The following is a 16,478-nucleotide window of genomic DNA, read 5'->3' as shown; positions in this document are numbered from 1 at the left end:
CAAAAATATTTTTGCTATCCTCGGGGAGTATTAGATAGTGGTGAAAATATCTTGAAAGGAAAATAAAGTATTAAATATATTGGAAAAAAGGGAACTTTCTTTTTTTCTGCCTTAGGTGAAAGGAAACTTCTGGAGCGTATTCCGAGTCCTCAAGAAATGCCACTGAGGCAAAATGAGTATTCCAAGAAAACAGCATTAAACAGCAATGAAATGAGCTGGCATTCTGAGAGGGACAGGTAAATAAACATAGCAATCCAAAACTGAGGAGGAGTTTTTGGTTTTTTAGTGAAACTGAGAGAGGTGTATTAGATATTGGTGGTGTAATAGAGTCACTGGTGTGGGCCTTGAGCTTGACTAAGCTGTGCTTGAAGTAGAACATTGGAGTATTTCTGTGCTACTTTTGCATTGCTTTTGATAGGACCTGAGGGAACAGCAGGAGGCTGAGTCAGGGGAGGTTTAGGATGGATCTCAGGAAAAGGTTCTTCCCCCACTTGACTGGGCACTGGAACAGCTCCCCAGGGAACTGGTCACAGCACCAAGGCTGACAGAGCTCAAGAAGTGTTTTGACAATGCTCTCAGGCACATGGTGTGATTTTTGGGGTTTTTCTGTGCAGGGCCAGGAGCTGGACTTTGATGATCCTTGAGGGTCCCTTCCAACTCAGGATATCCCATAATTCTGTGATTTCTCTGGTAGTGCAGGTAGCTGAGGGCTTGTTGCTAAGATAGTTCATAACATCTTTCTCAGGGGTCAGTGGGTGGCACTTGGAGTGTTTTTCTGTCTCTAAGTATGTGTTTTTTTTATTATAGCAGCCTGGAGAGTTGTGTCAGGCAGCCAGATGTGCAGGCACAGCTGGGCAGGCTTTGTGTCCAAGTGCCATTGTCAGTGAGACTCTGAACTGCCTGCTTGTGGGATCTGCATGAAAACACTTTGGTGGGAAGGAGCAGCAGCCACCTAAGAATTCCTAAGCTTTAGAGTGGGTGGAAAAAAATGTTCTGAGCCATCCAGTCTGAAACATATTTTCCCCAGGCAATAATGCAATGTCATAACTTCACTAATACAGTGAGAAACTGCTACATATATACTCTCTGATCTATGGTAGTGTGGACAAAAATGTTATTTGCTTCAAATGGAGAGGTATCCAAAGTTTAAATATTGCTCAGTGAAATGTAGTTTCACTGTTGAAAATACAAGGTGTTAAGTGATAAGCAGAGAAAACCCAGTAATCTCTCTCTAAGTTCAGATGCAAAAGCAAATTCCACTTTTATCTGAAGGTTTGGTGTTCTTGCACTCTAAATTCATGCTTGGTTTCACAGTTGGCTGCTTTCTTGGGCCACATGAGGAGCCATGAGAGTTTTAATCAGGAATGTTTCCTCCCATCAGGCACAATGCTTTGCATACAGAGCCAGTCCCTGCTTTTGAAAGCTACAGTTCAATTGAGAAGACAGTGCAAAAAGCAGATGATTTACTTCAAGATCTTGGCCAGCTGAGAAGAGAAATGCACAACATGCTCCAGGTAAAATCCATGTTAGAATGACCAGGAGTTTCAATAAGGGGAATAAAAATGGAGAAAAACTTAGAAGTCTGGTGTCAGTAAAAGTGTTGCTTTTGCTTCTACCCCTGTAAAAAGACCAACATTTGTTTAAAATTAATTGAAATATTGGAGCCTTTGTGTGTGGGAAAGGAATTTGAGCTTGAATGATGGACTGGACTGTAGAGGCTCTTCCTGCCATTGCCCCAGACTTAAAACAGGTGAGAAAGGAAAAAAAAAAGGGAGTTATTTACTTGTGTATTTTAAGGTTTCAGATATTTTCAGTGCCTGTTCTCTGCTTGCTCTCTTCCTGTAATACCAGAGGTGATGTAACATTCCCATTTGGGAAAGAACAGTGATCCACTTATCTGCAGTCAGCTTTAAGGGATCACTTAAGCACTTCCTTCCTCATTTTGCCACTTCACTTTGTAAGGAGTGCTGTTTCCAAGGAATTGCCTGGCACACATCCTTGTGTCTTATGCCAGTTATTTTGTACCTTTGGAGGTACAAAACCTGGTTCTGTGCTGGCAACGTGGGGTTTTTTTGACGATTGAGGATTTTATCTGTTTGTTAACCTGGTTCCACGTGGAAAAAAGGTGTGCTGGGGTCCTCTCTTCTTGTAAATATACACAGTGTGAGGGAAGAAAGACTTGTAAATTCAGGTCTCTGAATTAGCTTGGAACGTGATGGCTCTGGTTCTGCTGGTTTCAGCTTTCCTATTTCCCTAAAAATGTTTTGTAGTACATGCCAGTTGTCTGTTGCTGGATCTTTAGAAAATGTAGCTTCACTCATCAGATCTTACAGCATAGATGATGCATTTCTGTATAGATTTTGTAGCATTTAGTGGGTTGTATGTTTAACTGTTCCTATTAGTAACAGAGCAGGTGCCACGTGCCCCGTTTATGTTGCAAATATTTGCTCTCCACTATTGCTAAAAACTTAAACAAGTAACATACCTTTTATAGGCAACATAAAGGGATGAGATGGGAGAAAGGAGCGGCAGGGGAGGAAGACAAAGGTGACACAAATGGTTTGAAACCTCTTTTCTCTCATGAAAAAGGTCAATGGGAAGACAGAGGTGACTTCAGTAGGTAGAAAGTTGGGTCAGTTAGGGACTTGAGAGGTTTGTGGAGTGAGATAATAAATGCTTGGTTGGGTAAGTGAGCCTTTGCTTTGCCATAAAGCAAAGGGCTGAATGAGCTGAGGACAGAAGGTGGTGCTCCAACCCAGCAGGAGTGAGCTGTGCCATTCAGTGCTTCCCAGGGAATTCACTGGGCCCAGTTACACTCATCAAATACCTGCTTGGGATTTGACCCCGGTGGATCTGTCTTTGGGTTAAAGTTTCAACAGCTCTTCTTCTGTCTTTTTAGGAAGCAAATTCATGGAAATCTGACATGAATAATCTTATTAAGGTAGACCTTGATTTTTTTTTTAATTATTTTTTTTAAATACTGTGATACTGATGCAGTTTTGAATGTGTTTGCAATGAAATGACACTGCATGACTATGTATGTTTATTAAAAGGTTGCTGTTATGTATAGATTACATTACCCAAAGTAAGATTTAACTTGTTCTTAGACTTGTCTAAATCAGATCTTAGTGAAAGTACCTTGAGGGAATAATACAAATGTCAGGCAAAAAGCTGCTGTCTCAAGTGGACACAGTGTGGACTGATAATTATCATTTCATGATCTGGGCCTACCTGGCAACTTCACATCATTTTACAATTGAACATGGATCTGTAATTCTTACATTTTCTCACAGATTTTAGCTCTTACTGAGCTACTATTTGTCAAAAAGTTTCTTTTAAAAATGAAGGCCTATGTAAAATTGATAAATAATTTGGTATATTGTCCTTTTCTCACCAGGAAAATCCAGGACTATGGGATCAGTGTGTTGGTTTCTGTTTTGTTGTGTCCATTGTGACAAAACACCTGTTAGAACAGAAACTTGTGTTTAATTCTGATTTGATAAAAGAACAACCTTAAAACCAAAACTGAGTTGTGATCTGTGAGGTCTTCTTTTTTCTGTTCATTCAGTTGATGCTTTCAGAGTCTACTCAAGTTTGGGTATTTTGGTTTTGATTTGATTTTTTTTTTTTAATGTACATTTATCTCTTTTTTAATTTTTTTTTGGTTGTTAAATGAAGTTCTCAGGGGCCTCTGGGTTTCATCAGGAGTGTGAGAATGACTCTGAGAACTTGTTTCCTGTGTTTGTGTCCCTTCCTTTTGTATTTAGCAGCTAATTTATGCTCGATTTTTATCTCTGTGAAAGGGTTCTGCAAAGGAAAAGGCTTCATTGTTCCTTCTGAAAAGCGAAGATCAGTGAAAGTGGGAGAGGATCAAGGGCTTTTGAGGGGTTTATCTTGTTGTTAAAACTTAGAGGTATTGATTGGTGTTTCCTGGGGTAGACTGATGCCAAACAAGTGCATATACTGAGAGAAGGTTGGTTTTTATTAGGCTTTAGTTATATTTAATTACCGTTACATGGAGAGATTTGCATGTGATGCTTCATGTCCCTAATTGCCATCCTCTCACATGCTTATGGTCTTCATTAGTATTGCTTCTCACACTTTACATCATTTGCCATTTGAGGGGTTTTTTTGGGTGTCTTTCAGTTTTCTTGGCTTCTAAATATATTTGCAACACGCTGAATGTTCTGGAGTAATTCAAGTTGGTGGCATTCCCTGTGATGGCACTGATAATAGGATATTTGGCAGAGATTAATAGGATATTACAGTCTCTGATTAAAAGCTGGAGGTTCTGTTTCAATTTTAGTCCAAAAGTCCCACTGTTGCACCCGATCCTCCTGAACATCCTCTGCTCAATAGACCATCCATCCTTCAAAACATCCAAGTGCCCAAATCCATCCTGAGGGATGCTGAGAGGACTTTGAGAGGAGTTCAAAACAATAAGAAATTTCTCGAGGAGAATCTGGAAGCTGTCACTCGTGCAAAGGATGGAGATGCCACATATTCCTTCATTAACAGCTTGACTACAAACAGGTCAGACCCTTCAATTCAGTGCTTGTGAGGCTGCTCCTTGTCTGTGAACTCCTTTTAGCACCTCTTTTCTGATTTTTTTTTAAATCTGTGCATTGAAGAACTAATGCAAAAAGTATTTATTGACTCTTCTTAGCAATCCTTGGCTGGTTCTTGAACTTCAGGTGGTGTTTGACCCTTGTGATGTGAACTGAATTTTTGTCAGGTGCCTGTCACTTCTTGCTAAGTCTGAATTCTGAGGCTTTGTCATCTGGACAAACTGCTCTGCTTGCCATGACTTTGGGGCATTGAGCTGCCTCCATACAAACATCCCAAACAAATAAGGAAATTCAAGACTATTTTCATCATTTGTAATCCTGTAAATGTTACAGAATGAATCATCCTACAGCACATCTTTGCCTTTTGAACTTTTGCTTCGTTAGTTGTGTTAAATACTCTTGCTTGAATCATAATGAAAGTTTTCCTATTAAAATGCAACTTAAACTTGCATTTTCCTGAGGAAAGCAGCTATTCTATGTACATGTAAAGATTTATTTTTTCAGGCATGATATCTGCTCTCATTATCTTGCAGGGCATGTAGTAATTTGTCATCTGCTTTTTGTCTTTTGAGCTGGAGTGTTTTTGTAGCCTTGTTTTTGCAGTTTTGCTCAAAGCAGGAGCTGACACATGGCTGCCTCTGATTCCTAGATATTTGCAGTAAGGTTAGTACTTCCCAGCAGGGAGTGGGGTTTGCAGGCATTCCATATGAACAGGTTTGGATTTGGGAAATCATGGCTTTGTTTAATCCCTTTGGAGGATGTAGAGGTGCAAAAATCCTCCTGTCTGTGTTCTGGATTTCCCTTTTTATAGCATTTATAGGTCACTACTTTCCCAGGAAGAAATCTGACCTGAAATAGTTCTTTCTTCTGTTTCAGAGATGTGTTGGAAGAGATCCGTATCAGGAGGGCTGTGGACGAGTGGATCCAGGCAATCAGTGAAGAAATCCAGGTATGGCTGGAAAAATGAGTTCAGATTTTTGCCTGGTGTTTTTCCACCTTGCCTCGTTCTTTCCTGTCCATAGTGAAGTGGTTTGCTCACACCTGGAAAACGTGAGAAAGCTGCTTATTATTCCTAGCATGTAGCAGGCTACAATAAAATATTTGCTTTTATTTTAGAACTTTGGGTTCTTATTGAAAATCTCTGGTCCCAGTTGCTGGGTGACATGGAGAACAGACCGTTTCTCAGAGCTTCAGAGTTACCCACAGGCTCTTCTGATAGCCTTGAAGATAAAAATCTCCATTTACTATGGTTTATGTTTTGTCTTTAGGCCGAAATGGCAAGAAATGATTCAGAACAAGTGAAATATGATCCCAAACTCCCATGGATCAAGAGAGCCCAAAACCTCAAGGCTATGAAGGCCAAGAAGGAAATGAAAGCGAAAACTCAACAAATCCAAGGTGGCTCGACAAAGATGCCTCTGTGTGCAGCTAAGCCATTGCAGAAGCAAGAGGAAGATAACACCAGGAAACAGAGGCTTAGAACTTACTTTCCTGAGGGTTTGCAGAGGAGAGAAGGAAGGGCAGATGTGAGTTCCCAGGTGGTTGGTTTCTCTTTTGGTGACAACTGTTAATGCAGCATCGACGTGACAAATTGTGCGTGTAACTGTAATAATTAGAAATGAAAGTGGTGGCCCTGTTCAAATTTTTGTACGTGAAGAATTGTAAACTGCTTTTTTTGTTTTCCCTTTTGAGGTGCATCAGGGCCCTAGGAGTGGAAGTGCACTGGTACAAAATGAAGATTATCTGTGTCGAGTTTATGGGAAACCAATTTACCAGGGCCATCGCAGCACCCTCAAAAAAGCCCCATATCTGAGGTTCAACTCTCCCTCTCCCAAATCCAAGCTTCCAAGGCCCAAGCTGATAGAGTATGTTAAAGGTAAGTAACCATTTGATGTGAACAAGGTGTTCCTTCCCAGTTTTCCTGTTAGGTATTCCTTGTATAAATGAAGCTATTTAATTGTAGTTCACCTGCTCTTCAATTTAAAGCCTAAGCAGCTGCAGTTGCTTTCTAGAGGGGTGGTCACTGCCCCAGGTTTGCCAGTGTTTAAGAGGCATTTGGAAAATGCCCTTACAAATAATATATTTATATCTGTATCTCTATATCTATATATCTAGATCTATTTCTATATATATCTTTATATAAAATATATGTGTATAGAAATACCAGGCTTTAACTTTTGGTCAGCTCTGAATGGCTCAGGTTATCTAATCCATCGGGATTAGATGATTATTGTAGGTCCTGTCCAACTGAAATAATCCATTTCTGTTTCTATTTCTATTTAAGATGCTCTTTTCAAAACTAAAAAAAAAAAAAAAGCCCATAAGTTTTCAGACTTGCCTAGTGTGTATCTCACTTACTTTAGATTATCAAATAAATAAAATTTATTTGATAATCTAATTTGATGTTTCTAAATTTAAGAAGTATATTAATACTTTAAGAAGTATATTAATATGTCTCTATTGTTGTCCAAGTCTCAAAGAGCTGAATTGCCAGAAGTGATCACATCTGAAAGCTGAGTGTGTTGGAAAATGAACTCGGCTTTTGATAAAGGTCACTGAGAGATGAATTCTTTATGTCAGGTTTATCCAGTCATGTCATTTACGTGCTTAATTCATTCAGGGTTCAGAAAGGTACTGAGATTTGAAAGATTAAGGAAGCCTGAGAGTTAATTTCCCGCTTCTAAGACATTGATTGAAACATGAAAAATTAAATGTATGGGCTTGAAGATGACATCTGTTAACTTGGAAATACTGAAAGAAGTCATCAGAATCACTGATGAAGTTCACTAAAAGCAGGCAACCTCTTTTGTGAGTCCAATCAGTGTTAAAGCAGAGTATAACTCCTTTCTGTAAGAGCTTGTTAAGGCCATTTAATTGTCAAAGATTATTAGTGGATTAATAATGAATTCCATTCATTAGTTTTGTAGGCAAAGTATTAAGATAAGATGATACCAATTTTCAAACCTATTAAAAATGTGTAAAAATTATAAAAAAGGGAGACTCTATGATATCTGACCTGAGTGTGGATAAACTTAATCTTGAATCAGTAGAAAGTAATGTTTTAATTGGATCAGTTTTATTTCTTAGTTGTCTTCTCAAAATTTAGCTGATTCTTAATACAGAAGATAAGGTCAATCTTTAACTGATATGTTAGAAAATCTAATTTGTGTGGTATTACTGCAAGATACAGTGAGCAAATTACATGATAAAGGGTAATGATGGAGAGAAAGTGTGGAGATGGGACAGAGGGTTCAGTGTAAGAGGTATTAAAGTGATTATGGGCACAGTGGAGTTAATAGGATGTGCATCAATGGGAAAATATGAGCTGGCTCCCTCCACACTTAATGCACTTGCACTGTTGTTACCCACGCAGGGAAAATACACTGGATGCAATCTTAAATGTCACGTTTTAAAAACCCTGCCTGGGTTTTTATTGCAGCTGTAAAAATGCTCTGTTCTGTGTGAAACACAAGAGATGAACATCAGAAGGCAGGCACTTGATGAAAGCGTGTTTTTGGGCCATTAAAGTGTGTGGTGTAAAACACAGATATGTCTTTGAAGGGCAGGCACTGCTGGGTTTGAGGTTGGGTTTGTTGGGGGGTTTTTTTACATTATTATTATTTTAATACTATTGAGCAACCTGGGCTAGTGGGAGGTGTCCCTGCCCATGGCAGGGGGTTGGAAGTGGATGGTCTTTAAGGTCCCTTCCAACCCAGACCATTCTGTGGTCACAATGTTCATCCACAGTGGCAGATCCTCAAAACAGTACAAGAATCTCTTGTTTAGCCCCACGTGCTCTTCGTGCCATTTCCTGGCACTTCTCTTGCCTGTGCTCTGGAGCCCAGTTGTGATCCATGAAGAAAAAGTGTTACTGGTAGAAAGTATTCCCAATTCTCATAACCCTCCTGGAAAATGTGAGTTACAGTCCTGGCAAAAACCTAGAAAACCTCAGGACTTACTTTTTTTTTTAAAAAGGTGAGAACGGGTTACATGAAAACAGATAGTCTTGTTGCTTGTATATTTTATTTTACCTCTCTTGAAACATGTCTTTTGTGGGGTTTTTTTGGTGAATAATGTTATATTGGTAGACCAGCATGATAGATCTCTCATTTTGACTCCTGGCTATGCTGTGCACCTATAATTTAATTTATTCTGCACAGATTTGTTTGAACAAAATGTGTGCTGGTAAGCACTTAGTGTAGCAATAACAGTAACACAGTGACCACTAAGATTTGGATTGAGAACAGACACTTCTTTAAAAATATTCAATCAGCAGTTCTGCTTTTGCTGAGTCCAAAATGAATTTTCTTCTATATTTATTGGCCTCTTGTCCTTTATGGAAGGTCACAACCTTTCCAGGGAGGCCAATTTCACCATTCCAGCAACAGTATCTTGTAAAGTGGCAGAAAGAGTGCCCCCTCCTCCAACTAATTATAATAAATACGTTATTTGATGATTTGAAACTAGCAGTTTTCTACCAATAACATGTTTAATTCCGTGGTGTCAGTGAAAAGTGAAGGTTCAGGTTGTGTGCAGTTGTAAGAAGCTGCTCCTGTGCTTGTTTTCTGCTGGAGGCAAATAGAAATTAAAGAGAAAACTGCACTGGATCGATGGTGCCTTCAATCTTCCAGCACTCCTGCGTGTGACAAACACGGTTTGAAGCTCTTTGCCTGAAAACAGGATGAACTCTGGATAGCCTTTCCCCATTCCAAGCCATGAAGTCACTCAGCAGCAGCACAGCAACGTGTGTTTGCAGGAATAAAGCCACCAGAAAATCTGTTTCTCTATTTCACATCAGGCTGCACTTATGGAAGGTTATGGTTTTGTCTCTTATCGGGGCAGTAAATAAAATAAGACACACACCCCCCCCTTGTGTTCTTATCTAAGGGAAGAAAGGAAGAATTTAAAGGAAGCACTCCAATGAATATGTCCTATTCCAATTCTCTGATTTTACTGGCTTTAAAATGAGGTCAGCTTTTGCTTGATACTGGCATTACCTGACTCTGGGTAAGACAGTTGCTCAGGGTGCTTAATTTTTGTGCTTTCCTGCACCTTGTCAATGAAATGGAACAGTAATAGCTGGTGTTTCACGTGGGTCTCGTGAAGGTGAAACAGTTAAATGCTTTTGCTGCTCTTGTGAAGATCCTGTTATGGCAGGGAAGTACAAATAAGAAAATTAGAAACAGATCCCTTCTCCTCTGTAGTAGGAGTGTAAATAAAATGCAGCAGAGTTGAGTGAGCGCTTTAAAGCACCAGGTTCTTTAAAAAAAAAGAAAGGAAGGACCCAATCTCACAGATCTGCACCCGCAGATTCCCTTCCTGGCCTTGATGTCCCAGGTGATAAAGGCTTAGAAATAGTTGGAAGTCTTTGGCCTGGGGTTTGATTGGCTGGAAAATCCAGACTTATTAAATGACCCTGTTTTGTCAGAGCGATCCACTGAGCTTGGTTTAAATTAGTGTTAGAATAAGGATGTTTATTTAAGACTGAAATGGCCATCTGGAGAGTCTCTTTTCAGTCATTTTATAACTCTCAACCATTTTCTTTGCAAATAAACTCTGGTGACTAATGCTTGCTTTCTTATGGGAAGTTAGGAAAAAAAAAATCAACCAACACTTTTATGAGTAAGAGATCATTTCTAAAAAAAAAAAAAACAACCTTGGAGTTGTTTTCTTGCATAATGTGAACTGATAAGTAGATGTAAAACACTAGTTTTTTTTAAAGCTAAGTTTAATTAAATGTCTAGTTTCTGCCCAGTGCAAATAAACTTTTGAGGGGGGAAATGAAAAGTTGAAAGCAATTAAAATGAGGTGCTGTGTGTGTACAGTACTTCATCATTCCCACTGTGAGAACCTTGTTTTTACAAGTTGGCAGCACTACAGATACACTGCCAATTCCTGCTTTTGCTCAAAAGTTCAAGGCCAAGGGGGACTGTGAGATCATGTAGTGTGACCTCTGCTAAATCACAGGCCTCTGAACTGTATCTGTTTATGTTCCTGACTCCAGTAATTTGTCTCTGACTGCAGAACAGTTTTTCTGGCTAACCTGTGCTGGGCAGAAAGGCACATGCTCAGCATTTAAGGGCATCAGAAATTCTGCCCTTAGTTGCTTCTTCCCGTGGCTGGACACCTTCTGGTTCAGTAGGAAATAGGACACTTCAAATTGAGCATCTGATTTGTAGTGAGGTTTTGGCTTCAGTTTGCAGCTACTTCAGTTTCCAGGTGATTTTTCCTTAAAAAATGAAAAAGGCCTTTTGATATCCAATCTGTTTTAATACTTACAGAGGTACAGACTTAGTACTGAATGCAGAGTTATCATATATGGAAGTCTCCTCCTGCTCCATCTCTCTGACATCCTGTTGACACATCTGAGGGTTTTATCCCCTTGGCCACAGCATTTTATTGTGATTTCTCTTCCCATTGCTTATCCAACGGGACAGCAAAGCCTTTTCCAGAGACTCTCCTTTCTGACCTCTCACTGAAGAGTTGTGACTTGCCCTTCTTGTTTCCAGGCTTATAACCCATAATTTGTCTGTACAAAAACACCACTTTGTGAGAGAATTGCCTTATTTGCTTGTCTGCATTTGTTAAAAGTCAGATTATCAATCTTTTTCATCCCCCTACTTTATAATCGTTGACTTTCATTCTTCAGTTAATTAGGAGGCTCTTTAAATGTGAACAGAGCTAAGAAGTGCTGTTTGCCACGTGTTAAGTGGCCAGGAACACAGGGAGGTGTTGGTTAGAAACAACAGAGGAGTAACATGACATTTTTTTGGCTGTAACAAAGAGATGGAGCTGGTTACCAACGTGACTCTTTACAGATTCATTTTCCTGATGCCTGCAAAGTAGCAGCAGAAGCACTTCTGTTTGATTCACAGTGGTTGACTCCTTTTTGGGAAGAATTTACCCATTTAGATTAAAGTTAATAATTTCCTTAATAATAACCATTGCTTGCAAAAAATTTAGGCTGAATAAGGTCTTGCATGACTGTACAGTGAGAAATGCACTTTGCAATAAATGCTCTCCTGTGCTATATGCTGAAGATACTTTTACACACAAATTACTTCTGGCTGCTATTTACAATAAACTTTAAAAACTGGACCAGAGAAATCAGTGCTTCCTTGATGCTGGAAGTCAAGAATTATGGATATTACTTATGGCTTGATTTGCCAGTAGCAGTGAGTTGTTAAACCAGGAATTTGTAGATTATACCTGTTCCTTTGAGTACCTGTCAGTCTTGTGACTGCATTTGAAACCTAAATCACGTATTTTGTTTCATCCTGCTACCATCCTTGTGTTCTTTTCATCTTTCTGTGCTTTTATCTGGTAGATTCAGCTTGAAAATGGCAATTTTAACTCCTTCATTGCTGTCAATACTGAGACATCTCCCTTAGCACTTCTAGATTCTGCCCTTCCTGACTCCCTCCCTCACTCCCTCCATCCCTCAGCAAATATTTATAATTCCTTCAGCAGGAAGGCTTGAATTAGCAGAATGTGGGATGTCCCTGGGTTTGTACGTGTCGATGACATGCAGTTTATCTACTCTTGTTTCAGGTACAAAGGTTAAGTCAGCAAGAACCCAGACTTCTTCTCACACACAGAAGGTCATCACCAGCCCCAGGAAACAGCATCCTGTGTATGCTCTTGCCCAGGAAAATCAGTATGTCTTCAGTCCCAGTCAGGATGTACCTCCTGCCTATGGCCCCCTTGAAGGTCACCTCATTCCCGTGGCTATTCCACTAGGTAGGAGCAAGTAACCTGGAGAAGGAGGTGTGGAGGTTAATTACTGCTGCTTCGTGGAAATACAACTTGTTCCTTCTCAAATCAGTGATTTGAGGGTTGGAATTAGATGATCTCTAAGGTCCCTTTCAGCCCAAACCATTCTGTGGTTTGCCCTGGTCCATGAGATTTGCAGCTGCCCTTCCCATAGGATGTCTGGGGGATCAGTTTAAAATGTTCTGTTTTTCCTCATACTTTATTCTGGATGTCTAGTGACACCCTGATAGAGCAGTTATTTCACAGAATCACAGAAGGGTTTGGGTTGGAAGCGACCTTGAGGATCATCTTGTTCCATGGGCAGGGACACCTTCCACTGGACCAGTTTGCACAGAGCTCCATCCAACCTGGCCTTGGACACTTCCAGGGTTGGGGCATCCAAAGCTTCTCTGGGCAACCTGTGCCAGGGCCTCACTCCCTTTACAGGGAATAATTTCTTCCTGATATCCAATCCAAAGCTACTCTTGGTCAGTTTGAGGCCATTCCCCCTTGTCCTGTCACTACATTCTCTTGTAAAAAGTCCCTCTCCATCCTTCTTGTAGGCTCCTTTCAGGTACTGGAGCTTATTACCCCACTTTTATTGCTTACCTGTCCCCTTTCTTGCACACTTTCCATTTCTAGGGTTCATATTCTGGCTTTAAGTTTGGTGTCCACATAAGCAGGAACTGAATTACTGGCCCTTGGATTCAACATTTGCAATGACTTCAGCCCAGCAGTTTCAGTAGGATTGTGCCAAACACACTAAATTAATTGTTAAAAGGCTCTGTACTTTTGCACCTTGAAGAGAACCTTTCTACAGGCCTTGTTTTGAGAAGGGTTAGTGTTATATTGGCATTTAAAGAAGAGAATTATGTTTTTTAAAGGGTCTCTCAAAAATTTGTGAGATGGTATTATAAGTGTAATCTTATTTTGGATATGATTACAAGAATGTGAGGGGGGGGAAACATGGTGTGTACTTTTTGATCAGCAAACACAATTCTGATTTTCAGCAGTAGGTGTCACCACAGTCAAGAAAGTAATTTTTGAAAATGGCACTGTTGAGTTTACAGTTTCTGCTGGGAAAGCCTTCAAATTACCTGGTGAATCCCCATAGTGTTAATAGGGGGCTTTTTAATGGGTGTGTAATTGCACACAGAATCTCAGTCTGACATGAAACACAGACACGTAGAAATTAATTTAAATTAATTTATGAATTGACTGACTTTGGAGATTTAGATGTATTTTTAATTGTTTTTCAACTGTCCTTAGGTCAGACCCAGAGCAGTACATCCCTGCAGCCTGCTGGGATCATCATAGACAAACCACACCCTGTCACAGTTACAACCTCCCTCCCTCAAGTGCCAAAACCTCCAGTTGAGATAAAAAAACCAAACATAGCTGTGATAGAGATGAGATCAGAGAAAAAGGATCCACCTCAGCTCTCTGTGCAGGTACTTCTCAAGAGTGATGATTATTTGTTTGTTTATTTTAATGAATGCTAATTAAAGGCAGTCTGATCTACCACTAGTGCTCTTTGACATCAGTACATGGCTTTTAGCAAGCAACAGAAACATAAAGAATGGAGGGACCAGGAAGTTCTCATGCTGTGCTAATATATTCACTCATATTTTATCAATTATCTTTATTATTTCACCAAAATAGAAAACTATTTCTTCCCTCTGTCACCTAGGCAGGGTGTGTGTAAAAATAGATCTGTGTCACATTTTCTTTTTTTGTAATGAGATTTTTCAGCCAGAACAAACTTGGAATCAAAAAAAAGTATAAATATAAATGTCAGTTTTCTTGGATGACTGCTTTGACCTTTAAGATTTCTGTTTCAAGCATGATTGTCAACCCAAGGATTTCACTGCAGATTAATCAACCCCCACAGTCCTTACCTGGCGGGCTGGAGTTTGTTGTTTTAATTTTTAACATGAGTCTGTTGTCAAGGAAGTGAATGTTTCTTATGTGTTCATTATTTTGGGCTCAAATTGTTGAGACTGTACATGTCCCACATACACCTTTCAGACTCAAATGATTCATGGACCTCAGAGTTAAATACAGGTAGAGTTTTGTGTGGTTTGTTCCTTTGCTGTGTCACTATTCCACCCACATTTTGCTGTTAGTTCACCCAGTTCTTAAATGCTTAATGTGATTTTTTTCCCTGAGGAATTAAGCAAGCATTTAAATCTTTGCTCTTAACAGACACACAATCCATTTTGATGCTACAGTGGACCTGTTTTTATATTGTAATACAATTTTCCCTTTGTTTTACTGTACCAGATGTGTGACTGTGAAGCCAATAACCAACCTACACAGTGCAAACAAACTGCAAGTCAAACACACATCTCCCATATAAATAATAAATTATAAATAACAGGTACACTCACCTTCTGTCACAGGCAAGGCAAAGTGTCAGGGAACTAAAGAACAGGAAAAATCAGGTACTGCAAGAAAACATGTGAATATTTCTGCCCTTAGGTTTTTACAGGGTTTTGTTTTTCAGAAGCAAGGTGATACCAGGTCCAGGCACCAGAAAAGGAGGGGTCTCTGAAGTTTAGTGGCTCAGTAGCAGCTGGAAGAATCTAAAAAAGTTCAGTGATAACAGCCAAGCTAATACATAGATTTTTATATTGATGCTTTTTTTTTTTTTCTCTTTCCCAGGTGTTACCAAGTGTGGACATTGACAGTGTTTCAAGTGACAGTGTGAGTGTAAACCATGTTCTTCCAGACTCTGAACCTCTTCTTCCTCCTGTGGATGCTGTAATACAGGTATTGATTGTCTGTGAATTCAGATTTGTTCAAAACAGAAAATACGTTAAATTACTGCTAAGTTATCTCATTGTCTTGTTTTAGTTAGAGAAATGAGACAGTTCCAGGAAAAATTGAGTAATTATTCTAGAGAATTTATTGTGTAAAGTATTTGTTTTAAGAAAATGAGAAATTATAGCAAGACACTATTCTTCCAAGATTAAATAATCACCATAGTAAAATTCTTAATAAAAACAGTGTTTCTGTGCCCTGTTAAGAATTATAATCCCTGTTGGCCCATGTCTGTCTGGTTTACTCTGGCTTCAGTGTTCTGATGTGAAGGCTGAGGATGTTCCTCATTCCTCCATCTGCTCCTTGGCTGTTCTCTGGTGGTTCATGGCATTTTGTGTCCCTGGGAGCCCGTGGTGTGTGGAGCTGGCCAGTCCATTTTCTTTCCATGGAACTTTTCAGAAGTGTTTTTAATCTAATCTAAGCAGCAGTGAAGGTTTTTGTACAGCTCTAAGGGTGACTGCTGCCTGCTGAACAATAAGGACAGACTGGGCAGTGTGAAGGCACGGTGCTGCAGGGATGGGTTTTGTATGATTATTGTACATTTTGTTTGCCCTGTGTGTTAGTTGCTATTCTGACTTCAGGAGTGGGGTCCTCCAGAGTCCTGTGGTCAAAGTATTCACTGAACAAGACAGAGATTGTGGACTAGAATAGTGATTATTATTTTAAAATTATATTACTCCATCACCCCAAGATGATTAGAGGGATGGAGCACCTCTGCTATGAGGAAAGGTGGAGGGAATTGAGATTGTTCAGCCTGGAGAGGAGAAGGCTTTGGGGTGACCTAGTGCAGCCTTCCAGTGCCTGAAGGGAACCCACAAGAAACATGGAGAGGGACTATTTACAATGGGGTGACAGAGTAAGAGGGAATGGTTTCAAACTGACAGAGAGTAGGTTTAGGTGGGATATTGGGAAGAAATTCTTGGCTGTGAGGGTGGTGAGGCTCTGGCACAGGTTGCCCAGAGAAGCTGTTGCTGCCCCATCCCTGGATGTGTCCAAGGCCAGATTGAACAGGAATTAGATCATCCTGGTCTAGTGGAAGGTGTCCCTGCACATGGCAGGTGGGTGGAAGGAGATTGTATTTAATGTCCCTTCCAACCCAAAACATTCTGTGATTGTCTGATTTTTAAGTAACACCACAGCAATTGTACATCAGTAAATTGCTTAAGACACTTAGAGACTATTGCCCTACAGCTTTTGATCCTGAAATATTCCATGAGATTTGGTAACAGCAGGTTTCAGTTGTCAGCATGTAGGAAGTTGTTGTTCTGATAATCTCTTCTTATGCTGTGCAAAGAAATTCCTCCTGACTTGTAAGGTGGATAAAGCATTTTCTCT

At 39.8% G+C, this 16,478-nt stretch overlaps 1 protein-coding gene across 1 annotated transcript in view; it reads left to right on the top strand.

Annotated features, from left to right (window-relative positions):
- Nucleotides 1–16,478, top strand: part of KIAA0586 (KIAA0586 ortholog) — a 61,888-nt gene that overhangs the window by 9,232 nt on the left and 36,178 nt on the right. Inside the window, exons 9-18 of the mRNA XM_017831737.1 lie at nt 116–236; nt 1,382–1,514; nt 2,900–2,941; nt 4,307–4,533; nt 5,445–5,517; nt 5,837–6,094; nt 6,270–6,444; nt 12,120–12,308; nt 13,590–13,771; nt 14,985–15,092. Of these exons, the coding sequence (XP_017687226.1) occupies nt 116–236; nt 1,382–1,514; nt 2,900–2,941; nt 4,307–4,533; nt 5,445–5,517; nt 5,837–6,094; nt 6,270–6,444; nt 12,120–12,308; nt 13,590–13,771; nt 14,985–15,092 (1,508 nt within the window). The remainder of the gene's footprint in view (nt 1–115; nt 237–1,381; nt 1,515–2,899; nt 2,942–4,306; nt 4,534–5,444; nt 5,518–5,836; nt 6,095–6,269; nt 6,445–12,119; nt 12,309–13,589; nt 13,772–14,984; nt 15,093–16,478) is intronic.

Source organism: Lepidothrix coronata, unplaced genomic scaffold (assembly GCF_001604755.1).
Source record: "Lepidothrix coronata isolate B3197 unplaced genomic scaffold, Lepidothrix_coronata-1.0 Scaffold196, whole genome shotgun sequence".
Classification (NCBI taxonomy): domain Eukaryota; kingdom Metazoa; phylum Chordata; class Aves; order Passeriformes; family Pipridae; genus Lepidothrix; species Lepidothrix coronata.
Note: the sequence above shows the minus strand (reverse complement) of the source record. Positions and strands in the feature narration are given on the sequence as shown.